Genomic DNA, 15806 nt, shown 5'->3' on the forward strand with positions numbered 1-15806 from the left:
TATTTGATTGAAGCCTGTAATCGACTGCTTCATTAGAGTCTACTATGAAGAGTTGCCCATAACTTGGTAATTCATTATTAGCAGGATACAGAGCTGTATTGATTTGATAGTATATTTGTCCTTGGATTTTGAAATAATAAGGAGCAGGACGCCTATTATTGAATTTTACCAAATTGGCATTGAATGAAGCAAATGAGAATGAGTTATTATAATAACGAATACGGTCATAAAAATGCCATTGACATTTCATGGATCCCATTAAATAATGATTCTAGAATCTCTGGCGATCTTGGTAGAGATGGTAAAATAACTTTCCCATGGCTACAACCGTCGTTATAAGAATCTTTTCTATTTACAGCTTTTTCATCTTTAAAATGTTTTGCTCCACAATGTTGACATAAGAAATTCATTAAACCAAGATGATGTTCAGGTATATCTATGTGAAGACCTATAATGTCATTATCATTACGATTAAGAAGGGCTCGATCGACATTTGATCTTGAAGTTATTGTCGTAGTGTTGTTACCTGGTAAATGATTGGTTGGAACAGAAGTAGAAACTCGAGCATAATTATGTTCTAGTATAGCCTTACATGGAGTAGGCACCAAATTTTGAAAATAGTTATGCTCAGATAATGCATAATAATGAGGGGACCGATTATTTATTCCTGATTGGCTTGCATGAACCGTTTCAAGGTCAGTTATATCATTTGTGACCTTTCAATATTTAATTAGTATTATTTCCTAAAAGGGGGATTTAGGGCAATTAAATAATGAGGACAAATGAGGGATAACATTAACTGAATATCTATATTTCTATTAATTTACATAATAGATCGTCGTAAGACGCTTGAAATGCCTTTTACTTGGATCTAGGGTTATGGGTAAGGCCAGACAACTTTTGTACACGTAAAAAGGGGAGTGACTTTAATGCAGAAAAAGGGGAGAAGCTAGTCGTGTCAAGGGAATGCAATTAAATATAAGAAGAATAACTAAATGGGGAAGAAACAAAAGACTGTAGGCTCACCGTTGGGGGGTATAGAAAGGAATACTTCTTGAGGCGAAGGGGAAATGAGGGGGACAACTCGTACTCACGACTTCCAGTTCAGGGCTAATCCGAGTCCTTCGATGACTCCAGAGATTGAGCATTCGTTCCTCCTTCTGCATTCCACGGGCACAGTAACTACGGCCGGGATGAGCTCGGGCACCAAAAATCCTCTTTATCCCAACAAAATCCAAATGTATCGACTTTGAGGTATGTTCACTTATAATTCAATTAATTTGGGGCGCACGTGGCAGTGTCCAGGACAGCGGTTACACGAGTGTCGGTCTCTTCGTTTCCTCCGTGATTCGTGGGGGTTCATCGGGTGCCGAAGTCCTTCGGGTTGGAATTCGGGAGCAATCGGGCCCAATCAGTACGGGTGAATGGTGACAATGACCACAATCCAGGGATGTCTCGTTGGGATCGTCGAGGGTGGTGGGTTGCCGAGGCCCATGTATGGGTGGTTTGTGGGGGGAGCAACGGCTCCTTCAGTTTATCCGGTAGGGCCGGAACTGTTGTCTTTTTTCGGCTGATGTCTTCGTGATGTCCAGTGGCGGGAGTAGAGGGGCGATGAGGGGAAAATCGAGAGAAGGGTTATCCAACGGTGGCGGGATTTTATTATTTAGGGGGCAGTGTGTAGTTGGGCAAAGTATAAAATAAAAACAAATAAAAATAAAGAATCGCCTCGTCACACATTAGTGATCTCAGAATGATCGGAATTATCGTTAATTTGAATCATTCTCATAGAATTGTTGGAATCCAATCTTGGATTTGAATGGCGTGATTTAGATATTTGGAGTTCTTTCGATGAAACCACTTTTGAACTTAATGTAGATGGGTTAGAACAATCACTAAGTTTCATCCTCTTTCTCTCTATGCTTTCATTAAGACCTTTGAATGATTGTTTTGACATTTTTGTTATCTATTTTATTTTCACACTTGAGGTCTGCTTCGAATCGAATTCAGTCTATTTGTCACTAATAAGATCTCTCTGGTTATTTTTCTTTCTATTTTGAATCTCAATGCTTTGGCTATCTCTAATTCTTTTCTTTCTTGATCACCTTTAATCTCTGAAACTCTTTAATCAATTTTCTGGTTTAGGGCGTATAATCTTTGGTAATCCTGATTTTGGCTGAGTTCAAACTTAGAGGTAAGAAGGATATACTTTATTTTTATTTACGAAAGTTTTTTTACATAACAAAATATTTACAAAATATTACAATTCAATTAAACACATGTGTCATCCACTCCGATTATTGAATTCTCACAGCGTGCCGTTGGATGATCTCTGGGGAAGCTGAAAATGAAGTATTTCACATAAATAAGAATAGAAAAGGTATAAATCAAGATCATAAATAATAACACATAGATGACTCACGCAACAATGTCTTCCGTCCTGAAGCAAATTATAAGGATAAATGCTATACCGTATCAAATCAGAATCAGTATTAGCGCTCCAACAACTCGAAAACGTCTCTTGCTCTGAAAAAGTAAAAATATTAAGATGAAAAGAAACAGAGTGATGGACATTTCAGCCTAAAGACAGTAAAATCTGGTAATTTACCTATACAGCGTAATAACTGTAAAAAATGTAAGAAAGCTCAAATAGCCTCATAAAATAAATTTTCACTCTCAGTTTTGAGTTTTTATGAGCTCAATCAGGTCCAAAACATCACATTAGATAGGTTAAAGTCTGTCCTCGGTGAACGAAATTTGAAATTTTGCAATTAGAATTCTGTAACGCTAAAATTTGGAGTTCGAAATTCTGAAATACTGGAATTCTCAAATTTGAAATTTAGAAATGGAAATTCCGAAATTTGAGTTTTTCAATATTAATTTTCGAAATTAGAAATTCTAAAATTTTAAATCTTGAAATCTTGGAATTTGACATTCTGAAATTTTAAATTGCAATGTGAAATTCTGTTATTTAAAATTCTGAAATTTGAAAATTTTCCAATTTGAAATTTGAAAAAGAAATTAGATATTTCGGAATACTGAAATTGAAAATTCCCAAGTTTGAAATTATGAAATTAAAAATTCTGGAATTGAAGATTCTGAACTTGAGAATTTTGACATTTGAAATGTTGAAATCAGGGATTGAAATCTGAAATTAAGATGTAATGTTATTTCAGATTCAATGTAGTTCGTTATTCATAGGTTGTCAGATTGGAGAGTTTTCTACCAATTTTTCACATTTCTACCATAAAAAAGTAAATTACCGGTATTATATTTCATGTGGTAAAATACCTCAATTCTGATGAAACTGCCCAACTGTGGATTTTAGTATTCGATTTCATGCTTAATAATTGATTAATGATCCCCGAAATTTAATTTGCAATGAATTTCAGAAATTTGCATTGCACAATTTGAACGTTTAACTCTTATTTTCCAAGTCAAATTCACTGCATTAAATGTGCGAGAGGTTTTCAGGACGAAATATCCACCAGCAATGAAGGTAAATTCAATTTTTTCTTTTTTTGTCATGAACCAATTACCCGGAAATTATTTTCAAGCGAAGATGATCTATTATTTATATTTATTATCGATTTCATTTCATTAACAACAATTGCTACTTGGTTCCATTTTATTCGGTTGTTGCATGCTTGAGAGAAGATGAAGGTCTTCTGTTTTTGTACGTTCGTAGTGCACCATTCAATAATGAACAAATATAATCTATAGAAGAGAAATGGAAATAAATATCTCTCTCTTACCTGCGGATTTTATGCAGAATACGCAACAGCGTAACGTTTCATTTATTTTTCTCAAAGTAAAAAACGTGGTGGTCTGGACAACGTTATACAGCAGGGCTCGTATATTTTTACTATTTCTAGGTTATAATAATGAGCGGGAAAGAATGCGTTAGGGCCGACGCACAATCAAAAAGAACAGGGAATAGAGGACAGATATTACGAACAACGCATGCGCAGTAAACGTTTCAAATAGAAAAAATTTTACTGCGCATGCGTTGTTCCTAATAGCTGTTCTCTATTCCCTGTTCTTTTTGATTGTGCGTCGGCTCTTAGATAGGCCTCAGTGAGTGCACGATGTGAAAGTTTGTCGAGTGGTGGCGCTGAAGCTCAAAGATTCTGGAATTATTCGGTCTTACATAAATTCATTTGACGTAATTAGAAAACTTATTCAGACCAAAATCGCGTCAGAATTATTTGAAATAGGATTGATTATTAATGCAAAATGTTAAAACATCACTATTGTTCTCCTCCTAACCCCCACTCCAAGCTGTTAGGCGGCACTTGCCTCAACCCACGAAAGTTTGAAAATGATTCAATTTGTTTCACTTTTTTTTCTCGTGAATGGAAGCATTGAAATTGCTCAGTTATATTTGATAGAAGACAATTATATTCAAAATGAACATTCAAAAGCATATTGATAATCTATACCTTGGTATTCCAAATGGTTATATCTACTCTTATGAGCAGAAAGTACCAGAAATCTATACCTTGCACAAGGTTACATCAGCTTTTTAGCGCATGTGTCTCGACCACCTGACCAGAAAGCAGTGGGGGAAAATGGGCACAGTCGAATATTCCAATTGAGAGTTAAAATATTATTTTCGAGAGAATATCCCTTTATGGCGAGTTTACTGTAGTTGTAATACTGAAGATGGGACACTCCACAATAATACACGTGCAATTAATATTTGTTTCTGGTGGCGCTGGTGGTGAGTTCCATCGGAAACGATGGGGTATCGCTGAGCCGCCACGAGTGGCCGACATGAAGAATTTGAAATTCGAAAGTTTCTGTTATTTTGATCGGATGATTCTGTTGGATACCTTGAGCGTAAGATGGCACCAGTGTCAGCCGAGGAATTTCATCATACAGCCATTGGAATAAGAGGCCACGTAACTTGTGTGATAGTTACCATCAGAGTAAAAAATTTCAGTTTAAGTTTTTTTTATAGTGAATTCATTATTTACAAAAATCCTAATCGTTGCACACTGCGTAATTGAAAAGCTCGTAACAATTACATTTTTGAAAAATGATTATTTTACCCTAAAAAATGGAATGGAATATATTTACTCTGATGATAACTCCTCCACAAGTTGTATCGCCTCTTGAAATTCATAGTTGAATGCACAATTAAATAAGGCGAGCATTGCAGTACAAATTTTTTTATTTTCAAACACAATGCAAAATTTATTAATATCAAAAAATGAAACGAACAAAGTAGAAACTTTGAGACAATTGAGGATTATTTGTCCTCATCAAGCTCCGATTACTATATATTACGTATTACATCAACAGGTTCATACTTAATAGACAACATATTTTATCTCATAGCATAACAGTCTTTTTAGTCTTTCTTTACAACTATAATTAAATGTTTTATATTTTTATATTAGGATGATAGAAAGCTATGACTCCTTTCTTTTACCTATGATAATAGTGACAACTCTATTATGACTACTGAGAATACTGTCGTGTTGAAGTTTAAAGAAAAACCATTCTTTATAGTGCTTAATTCTAATGATGAAAAATAAATCACAGAATCATGATTTCTATGGAAGAGAGGAAGAAAATTCTTTTTTTGAAAATGAAAATACATTGAAAAAGAATCGAAAAAAATAAAAAGAAAAAAATGAGAAAAAAAATGATAATTCATTCTTCCTTCTTACCTATACAAATCATGACCGTCAAAAAGTAAAAAAAACATAGAAATGACAATGGTATTCCAGAAATATCCGTTTATAAAAAATCAAAACTGACTTTGTTTATTAAAGAAAAATGTGAATTTTTCTCATGACAATTCTAAAAATAAAAATAAAATAAAAATTAAGTAGAATAATTGTTTTTCAATTCGTGAAAACAAAAGTGCAGTGATTTTGAACGATTGGAAAAAATCAGATATTTTCTGGTAAAAAAGTGAGAAGAGTAAAAAATGCAATTCACAGAGAAGTTGACGAATAAAAATGGAATGCTCAAATATTTATCAAAAACCATATTTAACCTGCGCGAGGAACGTGTGAGTCTTCCGTTCCTTGAATGTTCTCCTCCTCGTCCTCTGAATCCTCCTCAAATCGAGGACGATTTCTCCTTCTCTCGTTGATGGGAGCTTCCGTGGAACTTGGTCCTTGACCATCCTCAGCAGAATAAGGTCTTTTAGGGTTCTGAGCAATTTCTATAGCTCGAGCGTTGACTGGCTCCACTTCATTGATAACCTGGGCCACACCGACTTCAACAACATCTGAGACTGCTGCCTGAGGAACATCGACTTCTTCAATGACATCTTGGAGTGCTGCCTGAGGAATTTCGACTGGTTCGATGACCACTGGTGCTGCATCTTGATCATTGACTGGTTCGATGATCACTGGTGCTACAAAAAATCCATACGTGTTTCTAGAGGTGACATGACATTGTCATCTAACACCGTAATATCTGTTGATGATGGAACTTGGAGCACCACAGTGTTAAAGCGATTCCTTCTCACTGTACCTCGAACGGTGACATGTATCCCTACTTCAGGTCTTGTAGCTAAATCGAAATTAGCGACATTGACACAAAGATGGTACACACCATCTTTCACTGCTCCTGAACCGTAGGTGACATTTCCTACCAGCTGTCGTTCTATTTTCACCCTTATGTACCCAGAAGTCTTTGCAACAAAGAACAAAAAATTGTGGTTACTGACGAGTAAAAAAAGAAAAGAAGTTCAAACGATAAAATTTGATATAATTTCATTTACCAATTAGCGAGCCCACGTATCTAGCCAAGTCATGAAGGATGACCTGTTGAGGTTGAGGACCATCGGGCCCAGAAGGCATGTCCATTAGTATTTCAACATTGGTGTTGTCACTCATTGAGATCTCCACGTCCATGAGATTCTCCTCGGCAACTCTAAACATTGGATTTGAAGGTGTTACCCTGTCTCGAGTAATCCTAACGACCTAGAATTGAAGAAAAAGAAGTATTGTTATATTCCAATCAAAAAATATTGATTTTCAAGATTTCAACTCTTCAGAATTTGTTAGGAGAAAAGTAGTACCTTTCCAATTTGAGTTTCAAGCCTGGAAGCCCACTGTCTCCAACCCAAAAGACGAACCGAACAACCACCATTTTCATCTCGATTGTGCAGGATTGCTCTGGTTAGAGGCATTTTAGGTGGAGCTGCATTTGCACGTCTTCTAGGTGGGTCTAGACGAATCACAACTCCAGTGATGTCACTGAAAACAGAACGTTGCAACTGTTTCTCGTTAGAATTCAATTCTTGCATATTCTAATGTAAAATTGACTCATGCCAAAGACTTCTTCCAATTTCTTTTTAATGATAAATTCAATAAAAAATAATCATCATTATACAAACGCATGAAAACAAATTAAATTTCCCAGAAAAACACATCACCGGTTAAGATTATAATTTGAATGGCGTGTACATTTATTTATAATTGCATTTTGAGAATTTTGACAGGAACGAAGTGAACATTGGACAATGATATAATAACTGGAATGGTACAGGTTCTTTGTTTTCAGACAAAATAAAAATCTGTTCAATAGTCGAATCAAATAATTAACGAAAATGATATTTAAAAAAAGCAATAAAATTAAAAAAAAACCCAGTTTGAATTGTTTCAAGTAAATAAGAGATAGACAATTACAATTTTCTCAAGAGAAAAAAAAACAATCATCAATTAAATGCTACTCTGGGAATTACAACATGGATTGCAGAATGATCTAGAGTTTTTAATAGAAGGAATAAAAATAATAGGAATCATTATTGATCGAATAGGGATAAAACATTTTCCACTAAACTAACATGATGCAATTATTAGCAATTCAATTTTCCTCTCTTCAATTGTTAATTGTTTTCATTTTCGAAATATTTTATCTCATTTATCCACTACTCTCCCCGAAATAATTCATTATGGCACAATGATGAATCGCGATTTCAAATGGAAGCACTGATTTTTGTTCGAATCATAACCAAAGATGACGTCACAACGGTTGACATCCGCCATTACTCGACCAAGCGGTGATGAAAAATTACGCTCAGTAAAAGAAAAGAAAAATATTCATAAAAAATATATGATTTTGTTTTAAATACACCGATGGATCGCAATTTTAAATAAAAAACGACTGATTTTTATTCGAGTTATAGCCAAAGATGACTTGGAATCACAACGGATAACATCCGCCATTGATGGAGACTACACACAGTAAAAAAAAAGGAAAAATATTGATGAAAAATATATTTTGTTTTAAATGCAGCGATGGATCCCAATTTCAAATGAAAAAATACTGGTAATTGTTTACTTATTTTGTTTAATTATTATAACTAAAAATGATTGAGGATCACAACGGATAACGTGTGCCATTATCCTCCCACGTGGTGATGAGAAACGACACGCGATGAGAGAAGAGAAAAATATCCATCAAAAACATATTAAATTGAAAAAATACATACGCTGTATTGTCACCCGGTTGGAGATTATCCATTTCCTCATTCGTTGAAAGAACGATAGTTTCCAGACGACGTGCCATTTTTGGATATAAAAAGTTTCACTTTACAAACACAAAACACCGGTCAAATTAATTGTGGTTGATTCGTTCTCCTCGGTGATCAGTCGCAGAAAGAAAGATCCTATTTCCTCTACGACTGATGAACTCACTATTATAGAGGCGAGAAACTCTACTCGTTACCGGAGATATGCGCAGCGCCACCTATCTATCAATGAGGGGGCTGCGATCGCATCGTTACTGATGGAGCTCGCCATCAGCGCCACCGCTAGTAAACACTGGCCCAACGATTGGAACAATGAAGTTTCCTATCTTCAGCATTACTACCGCCAATCACTGATGTAAACCATCACAGTTGTGGCGTTTTAACATTTTTTTGAATATCAATGATAAAAATTATTACTATTTTCTACTGGAATGATATAGTTTAATTATGCTACACATTTTATATAATTATTAATTTGTGTGAGAACTAATGACTCCCTTTGAAAAAGTATGCGTGCGCCATCTAACATGACATTTGGATAATTCCCGGACCGCCATGACACTTGCCATTCCATTCGACCAATCAGAACGTTCAGTGCCCATGGACCTCCGCCATGACACTTTTCACCTCACGGATCTTTTATATAGGGATACAAGTCCCAACAGGTCTTAGAGAGATTCCCCCACCACTCGAGTCGGTGAGTCATTGATGGCGTCATCCTTCTCGAATGTTCCGGGACGGTGGCGCCACCATTCCAGATCCTTCCACGACGGTGGCGCCCCTGGTGGCGGTTGAGTGAACTACTATACAGAACCCGCTTAGTCTATCTACTTTCGCGTGCCGAAATAAATCCTTTTTACTACCGGGGGATGCAGGGGCATCCCCCTACGCTCGCCGACAACGGTTATTCACCGAGGCGACGTGGAGTCCGAAGCTCCTTATTATGGCTTATTCAACCATTCCTCCATCCAGCATACCGAGAGATTTTTTTAACCTTTCGGTTCAAGCGCTCGCGTTCGACTAACTCGGAATCTTACTAGGGCCTTGCCTCCTAGTCTGGGTATCTCGGCGACGGTAGGTCATTCCGTTACCCTATCCCCACCAATCAACCCGACGGGATCACGGAAATACCAGTCCTTTCACCTGGCCATTGGTCCTTAGTCTACTCCGACATAGCCTTTAGAATCACCCAGTTGGACAGCCTGTACGTCGGTCCCTTTTCCTTTAGCACATGCTGGGCGAATTATAAAATAGCGATAGTCTAGTAACGTCCTTTAGACTTCCAGGGGTCGCGGTTCCGCCCAAAACCGCTATGCCTTCAGCCTGTAATCGGTCTGTGGCCCTTCCCATTCAATCGCGGCTCTTTGAGCCGCCTCTAGATGTCACTTCCTGTCTCTCTTACAATAAGGTTAACAGTTGTCTTTCATATTTAAGGAGATATCAACACGTAACGAGAAAATCTCGTTACAAGTCGTAAGAGATGGATGACCAATAAAGAGCTTAAATATATATAAATATACTGTGCGTTGCTGTTAATTATATGCATCACCTGGGTTAGTTTAGTCCAACAGGTTATGGGCGCAGGGCACGTTCAACTGCGTTTTCAAAAAAAAAAACAAAGGGGGCCAGTGATTAAGTGATTGGAGGATTAAGAGAAGATTCTAGTCACAAAAAGAGGATTTACAAAGAGTTTAAGAGGTGAGTACGTACAGGAATATTTTGGCGACGGAATTACAAATGAGCATCAAAGATACACCCGGGTAATTAAAACGAATTAATTGAGTTTAGGTGAATAAAGAGACACGAGTAAAACAAATGAAATTAGAAGTGGATTTAGAAGTCCATTGGAAGAAAAGTGAAAAATATAGTAGCTAGAATTAATAGTTAATAAAATTTTTAATAAATTCACGTTTCAAATCAAGTTTATACACATAGCAACGAAAAAATTAGAACCACGAATGGAGGCAAAGACAGCATGAGTTGACTCAAATGTACAGGTCTAAGCTTGTTTGATAGGCGAAAACCGACGCGCGCCTCGAGAATATAAACAAACTCTTTTATTGTGCTCCCCGCAGATTTGTTAGAATTTAAGAAGAAAAGAGAAAAGAAAACCGATATTTCTTGTGTTTATGTTTTCGATGTTGAAAAAGAAGTTCAGAGTTTAGAAGACAGATACATAAGAGAAAGTTCTAGAGGGAAAAAGAGAAAATGAATTGGAATTTCTTATAAATAAAAGTTCCACAAAATGACCGAAGAAAATTTCAGGGTAACTTGCGGGTTTCCAAATTGCAGTGCATTGTAAATTCACTTGTTAACTAAAGGGAGACGCGTATACCGCAGGGTATCGCATAAGTGTGCTTGATCAACCAGCTTCAACGGTTTTCACTGCTGTGCGTCGAGCCAAATCTTGGAGCACGGTGCGCGCATGCGCGGAGGCACTTTGGGAAGATACGACTCTCTGTTTCAAGCCATGTTCAACTGTTGTACGTTGATTTTGGTTTAGAACTAAGAAACAAATTTTTTCAAGGGAAAATTGGTCAAAACTAGAGAAAAACACAAAAACAAATGTTTTTGTAAAAAAACTGGGCCAAGAAAAAGTTTTGTTCGATTCCTACTGGGAAATCGAAGTTCCTGAAGAATATATAGAAATAAAAGAGGAAGCCAAGTTAGGAATTTTGAATAAATGGTGATAGTGCACAATCAGGTTTCTATAAGAAAAATAGTTCTCAATGGAATAAGTATTCTAAAAAAATTCCCCATGAAATAAAAAATCAGTAGGAGCAGGAACAACGTCCTTGGCGCGGATCAAAGGATGGAGGAGTAGATTGATACAGACAGTGAATTGAAAAACTCCGCGCCAAGAACGTTGGTCCTGCTCCTACATTTGTTTTTGTGTTTTTAGGCAGATTTAATCATTTTTTTCAAAATAAGGAAGGATTGTTTTCACATCCGACGAAATTTGTTCTTTTCAATTCAATTTAACTGATTCATTTTTCATAAGATAGAACATTTTTTGAATCAACAATTGAAGGGAAATAAACAGTTCTACTCTAGATTTATTCTCTCCACCGAATTTCAAATTTTAATCATCTATTAATAATTTTCTGACTTGATTTGGTTCCCCATTCAATTTTTGCTCTGATGATTTCTATAAGGATTGTATTTCGTGGAGAGATGAACTGATTTCCTTATAGGAATAGTCAAACAAAATGTTCACAAAGAATTCTTTTTGAAAACATCTGTTTTTGTTTTTTTTGTTTTTAAAATTTTTAGAGAAACATTGGGTGGAATGGACTCTTCTGACTACTTATTTCAATATTTATAACCAAGGAACAAATTCATCGAGCTCAGTCTCAAATTATATTATATGGAACAAATTCATGAGCTCAGTCTAAGCTTATTACAAAGGGGCTGACTGTACTTTAATTTAAAAAAAAAATCTATTTCATTAGCACTTCAATAAGACATGAACATTTTGGAAAGGATTCAAAGTGTCCATTTAATCCCACCGTCTCCTACTAATTTTTCCTAAATAATCATAAAATTGTTCGCATTTCACTGTCACTTAATTTAGTGAATTTTTTTCCAGGGAATGAAAACGTTTTCCGTTACACTCGGAGAAAAATAAATATTTTCTTTTCGAATTTAACTATTCACGGACATTTAATACTTGATCACACAATATTTTCGATACATCTCCCTTTTGTCACATTCCAAATATAAACCGATGACCTCACAAACAGTGCATAAACTACCTTTATGTCCGAGGTCAGCATATGAATATAGATATGGCGGGATAAAATTTGAATTTTCGACGAGAGAAAACAAAATAGAACACCGAGCCGATTTTGCGTTAAGTTTTAATAAGTGATTTAACGTGAAGAAGAACATTTTCTGTGGTTCTCCATAACAACATCACAACCGACATTCAAATGCACTGGTGGCAACACTTCAACATTGGATATGAAGCTCAGTTGGACCAGCGCTGCCAACGTTACAACTTGATTCTCACACTTTATGATGTGAATCGCGAGAATGTGAATATCAACTCGTTGCTATGCGCGTATCTTTTTTACTGTTAATCCAAAAAAAATACCATAGTTACACCGTGGAAAAGCTCATAGGCGATTCATATAATGTAACTAACGACACTTTCCCGATTTTTCGCCCCGGTTTCATTATAACGAATGTAAATCATTTAGAGGTAGTGGAGGGGGAAGTTCTGTTGTGTATAGATACGCGGTGCTCTCGGCCTGATGTTTTGCTCAGTCGGTCAAAACTTTTCTTGGCCGATACGCTACCGCGTATCTCGATACCTGGACTTGAAGGGAATTTAAGAGTAAATTTGAAATATGGATTTTAAAACTGACTTAATTTTGTGTTGTTTCAAAATCCTGAAATAGATGACAGAGAAAAGTTCAAAGAACTACTTCCTTGAAGGAATGCTAAGTCCCTCGAGTGATTCCGACTCAAATGATAAACATGACGAAGAAGGTTCCAGAAGTCAGAGGAAAAACAAAATGAAGAAGACTTAGAGTTTTTAGAAGAGCTCAACTCAGAAGAAGAGTCAGAACTTTCAGAGAAACAAGAACGAACTGAAAATCATCAAAACAAAAATGTAGAGGAAAATGAAAATTTGGAAGAGAGTAATTTTTTTTTCTCTCAATATCATCAAGGTTGTTTAAATCTATTTATTGATTAATGGATGGGTACTTAGAATGCTGGAAAATCTAGAGTTAGGAGAGAAGAGCTAGACGGTTAGGCCTAACAAATCAAAATTTGTCTAGTAAAAGGTATTACTTATAGAGGATTATTTCCACAGCAGATTCTTAGAGGAGGAAAGAGGCAAAGAGTGAAATAGTAGATGCTACAGGGTCAAAGGCAAATAAACCTGTAATAAAGGAAGTGGAAGTGTTCCAGTCAGTGGAGGACACAATGATATCTCACCAACACCTGAACAAGGTGCTTGAAACCTTGCAGAACCAATTGGAGAGGAATCAGGCAATAGAGGAAGAGCGAAGTTCTCCATTGACTCAATTATCCAAAATCATGGAGGGAGCATTGAAAATAATGAGTCAGATGGTGGAGCTGTCTAGAGACAACGCGGAAGTTGAAAAACTTCATCTTAGAAGTCTAAAGGTACAAAATCATGTTAATCCTAATAACCCTGATCATCCCAATAGAAGTTTAGAGGTTGAGAAAAATCAGAGAAAATTGAGTAATGGTAGTACAGTAGGAATTAAACAGGACAATACAACCAAAAGAGCAAATCAAGGCAAAAAGACGCAATCACCAGAAGAAACAGAGATCATGAAAAGAGCAGTAGTGTCCGATTTATGTTCAAACGAAGTAAACATTAAAAGAGAATACGAACTGATGCAGAAATCGAAATTTGATCTATGGGTGGACTATTTGAAGTCAGAATTAACAAGTAATGACTTGCTAGATGTTATTGACGAGAACATACAAAGCCCAACACATATTTTGGAGCCGTAAAGGTTAAAAAGGAGGAATTTAGTTAGAGACATAATAATAAATCATTTGCGTGAAGCATATCACAAAAAGATTTTGTGTGTATCAGAGCCTATAGAAATTATTAAGATGCTACGAAGCCATAAAAAGGGTGAAATAAATGTTACTGACTCATCAATAAGGGCTAGGCTAAAGATGGATAAAGAGGAAAAAGTAAACGATTTCTGTGAACGTTTTGATTCCATAATTAGAGAGTACGAAACATGCGAAGTAGCAATACAACTGACTGAACAAGAAAAGAGATCATCATTCTACAGTGCTGTGTTGCCTGTAATTCCGGAACTTCGCAGTGCAGACTTAACTCAAAGATAAACATGGTCTAAACAAATAACTTTCGAGGAAATAAGAAGCTTTATTTTACAGCTAGAGGCAGAAAAGCAATAAGACCAAAAAGAGCAAACAAACGCTTAGAGGGTAAATGTCAAGACAACGAATAGTTTCGAGAATGGTTGCCACAGGTTTAATAAGACTGGACATTGGGCAAAAGAGTGTCCATTGAAAGAAACTTAAAAATAGTTTTGTTATTATAGCCAAGAAATTATATTTCATAAAGGAGATGAGTGTCCAAAAGCCAAATCTAATTGATGCAAATCCACGGGAACCAAGCCAGGTATCAAAACCTATTATAAAAATAAGAGTAATTTCAAAAGGTCAAATGATGATAATGAAAATAAGAGTAGGAACGATCAGAAAAGGTTTAAGAGGATTGACAATAGAGGTAGAATTAATAAATTCAACATTAAGAAGAATAAAGAGACTGGAAAAGCTAGCAGTGCAACTAATGAGAAAGAAAAAGATTCAGGTAAGACTGGAGTAGAAGACATCGAATTTATTAATTTTGTAACAGCCTCAGGGGCAAGTGATCATATTATAAATAATAATTTAGTATTAAGTAACTTTAAAAAATGTGAGAATGACGTAATTAAGAGCGCAAGTAGGAATCATATAGCAGATATCAAAATAGACGGTGGAGGGAATCTTTTAATAGTTCAAACAGTACCAGAAAAGAAGATAATAAAGTTGACTAATATAATAGCTGTGAAAGATGTCTCAGATAATTTATTATCTTCAAGAAGATTTATAGATGAATGTCAGAGCGTGTATTTAGATGACAAAATACTCAGAATCTACAACAAATACACTGATGAAAAAATTTTAGAGGGAGTTGATGAGAAGCCGAACTGGATGATAAAATTTAGTATTATCAACAATAAAGAAGAAAAGGAAGAACACAATTATTGTTGTAGGGTCAATATATTTGAAGAGGATGAGTTTATCAAACAATCATAAACAGAGATTCAAGATAATAAGTTGAAAAGTTTGGAGGGAGAATTAATAGAAAAAGAAAGAGGCTGTGCTATGATTGGAAGGGAGAATGAAGAGAAACTTATGAAGCCAATGGAGAGAAAGAAAGAGGCAGACAGTTCAATCGATTTCGATACAACTCAAATTACTAGACAAACAATAACAATAGACGATTTAGAGTCAACAGAGGATTTAGAAAATCTGACTAAAGTGAATTTTCTAGCAGATAAATCTGCAAACAGTGGAAAACTCATTGAAGCTATGATGTGGCACTGTAGGCTAGGGCATGCTTCGCTGAGTTATATAAAGAGCTCACAGAAAACAACCAAGAATTTAGAGAAAGTTAAATGTGATGAATCATTATCAAACTGTGACGTATGTGCAATGGCCAAAATGGATAGATTGCCATTTAAAGAGGCCGTTGTAAATGATACATACAGACACAATGGGTCCAATCAAACCCATCTCATAT

The 15806-nt window shown here is 35.9% G+C and overlaps 1 protein-coding gene and 1 long non-coding RNA gene across 2 annotated transcripts; both read right to left on the reverse strand.

Moving 5' to 3' along the window:
• Positions 1 to 2250: 2250 nt before the first annotated feature.
• LOC107044254 lies at positions 2251 to 3881 on the reverse strand. The gene is made up of 3 exons (XR_001461318.1): positions 3753 to 3881; positions 2420 to 2523; positions 2251 to 2338 (listed from the first exon to the last, which is right to left on the reverse strand). It is a non-coding gene; the product is annotated as an uncharacterized LOC107044254 (long non-coding RNA).
• Positions 3882 to 5325: 1444 nt separating this feature from the next.
• Positions 5326 to 8610, reverse strand: LOC107044252. Its single transcript, XM_015266057.1, has 4 exons — positions 8459 to 8610; positions 7043 to 7220; positions 6743 to 6944; positions 5326 to 6652 (listed from the first exon to the last, which is right to left on the reverse strand). The coding sequence occupies exons 1-4, from the start codon at positions 8533 to 8535 to the stop codon at positions 6543 to 6545; spliced, it is 567 nt and encodes a 188-aa protein (XP_015121543.1). The 5' UTR covers positions 8536 to 8610; the 3' UTR covers positions 5326 to 6542.
• Between the last annotated feature and the right edge of the window lie 7196 nt (positions 8611 to 15806).

Source organism: Diachasma alloeum, unplaced genomic scaffold, assembly GCF_001412515.2.
Source record: "Diachasma alloeum isolate Michigan unplaced genomic scaffold, Dall2.0 Dall_scaffold_00702, whole genome shotgun sequence".
In the NCBI taxonomy this organism is placed as follows: domain Eukaryota; kingdom Metazoa; phylum Arthropoda; class Insecta; order Hymenoptera; family Braconidae; genus Diachasma; species Diachasma alloeum.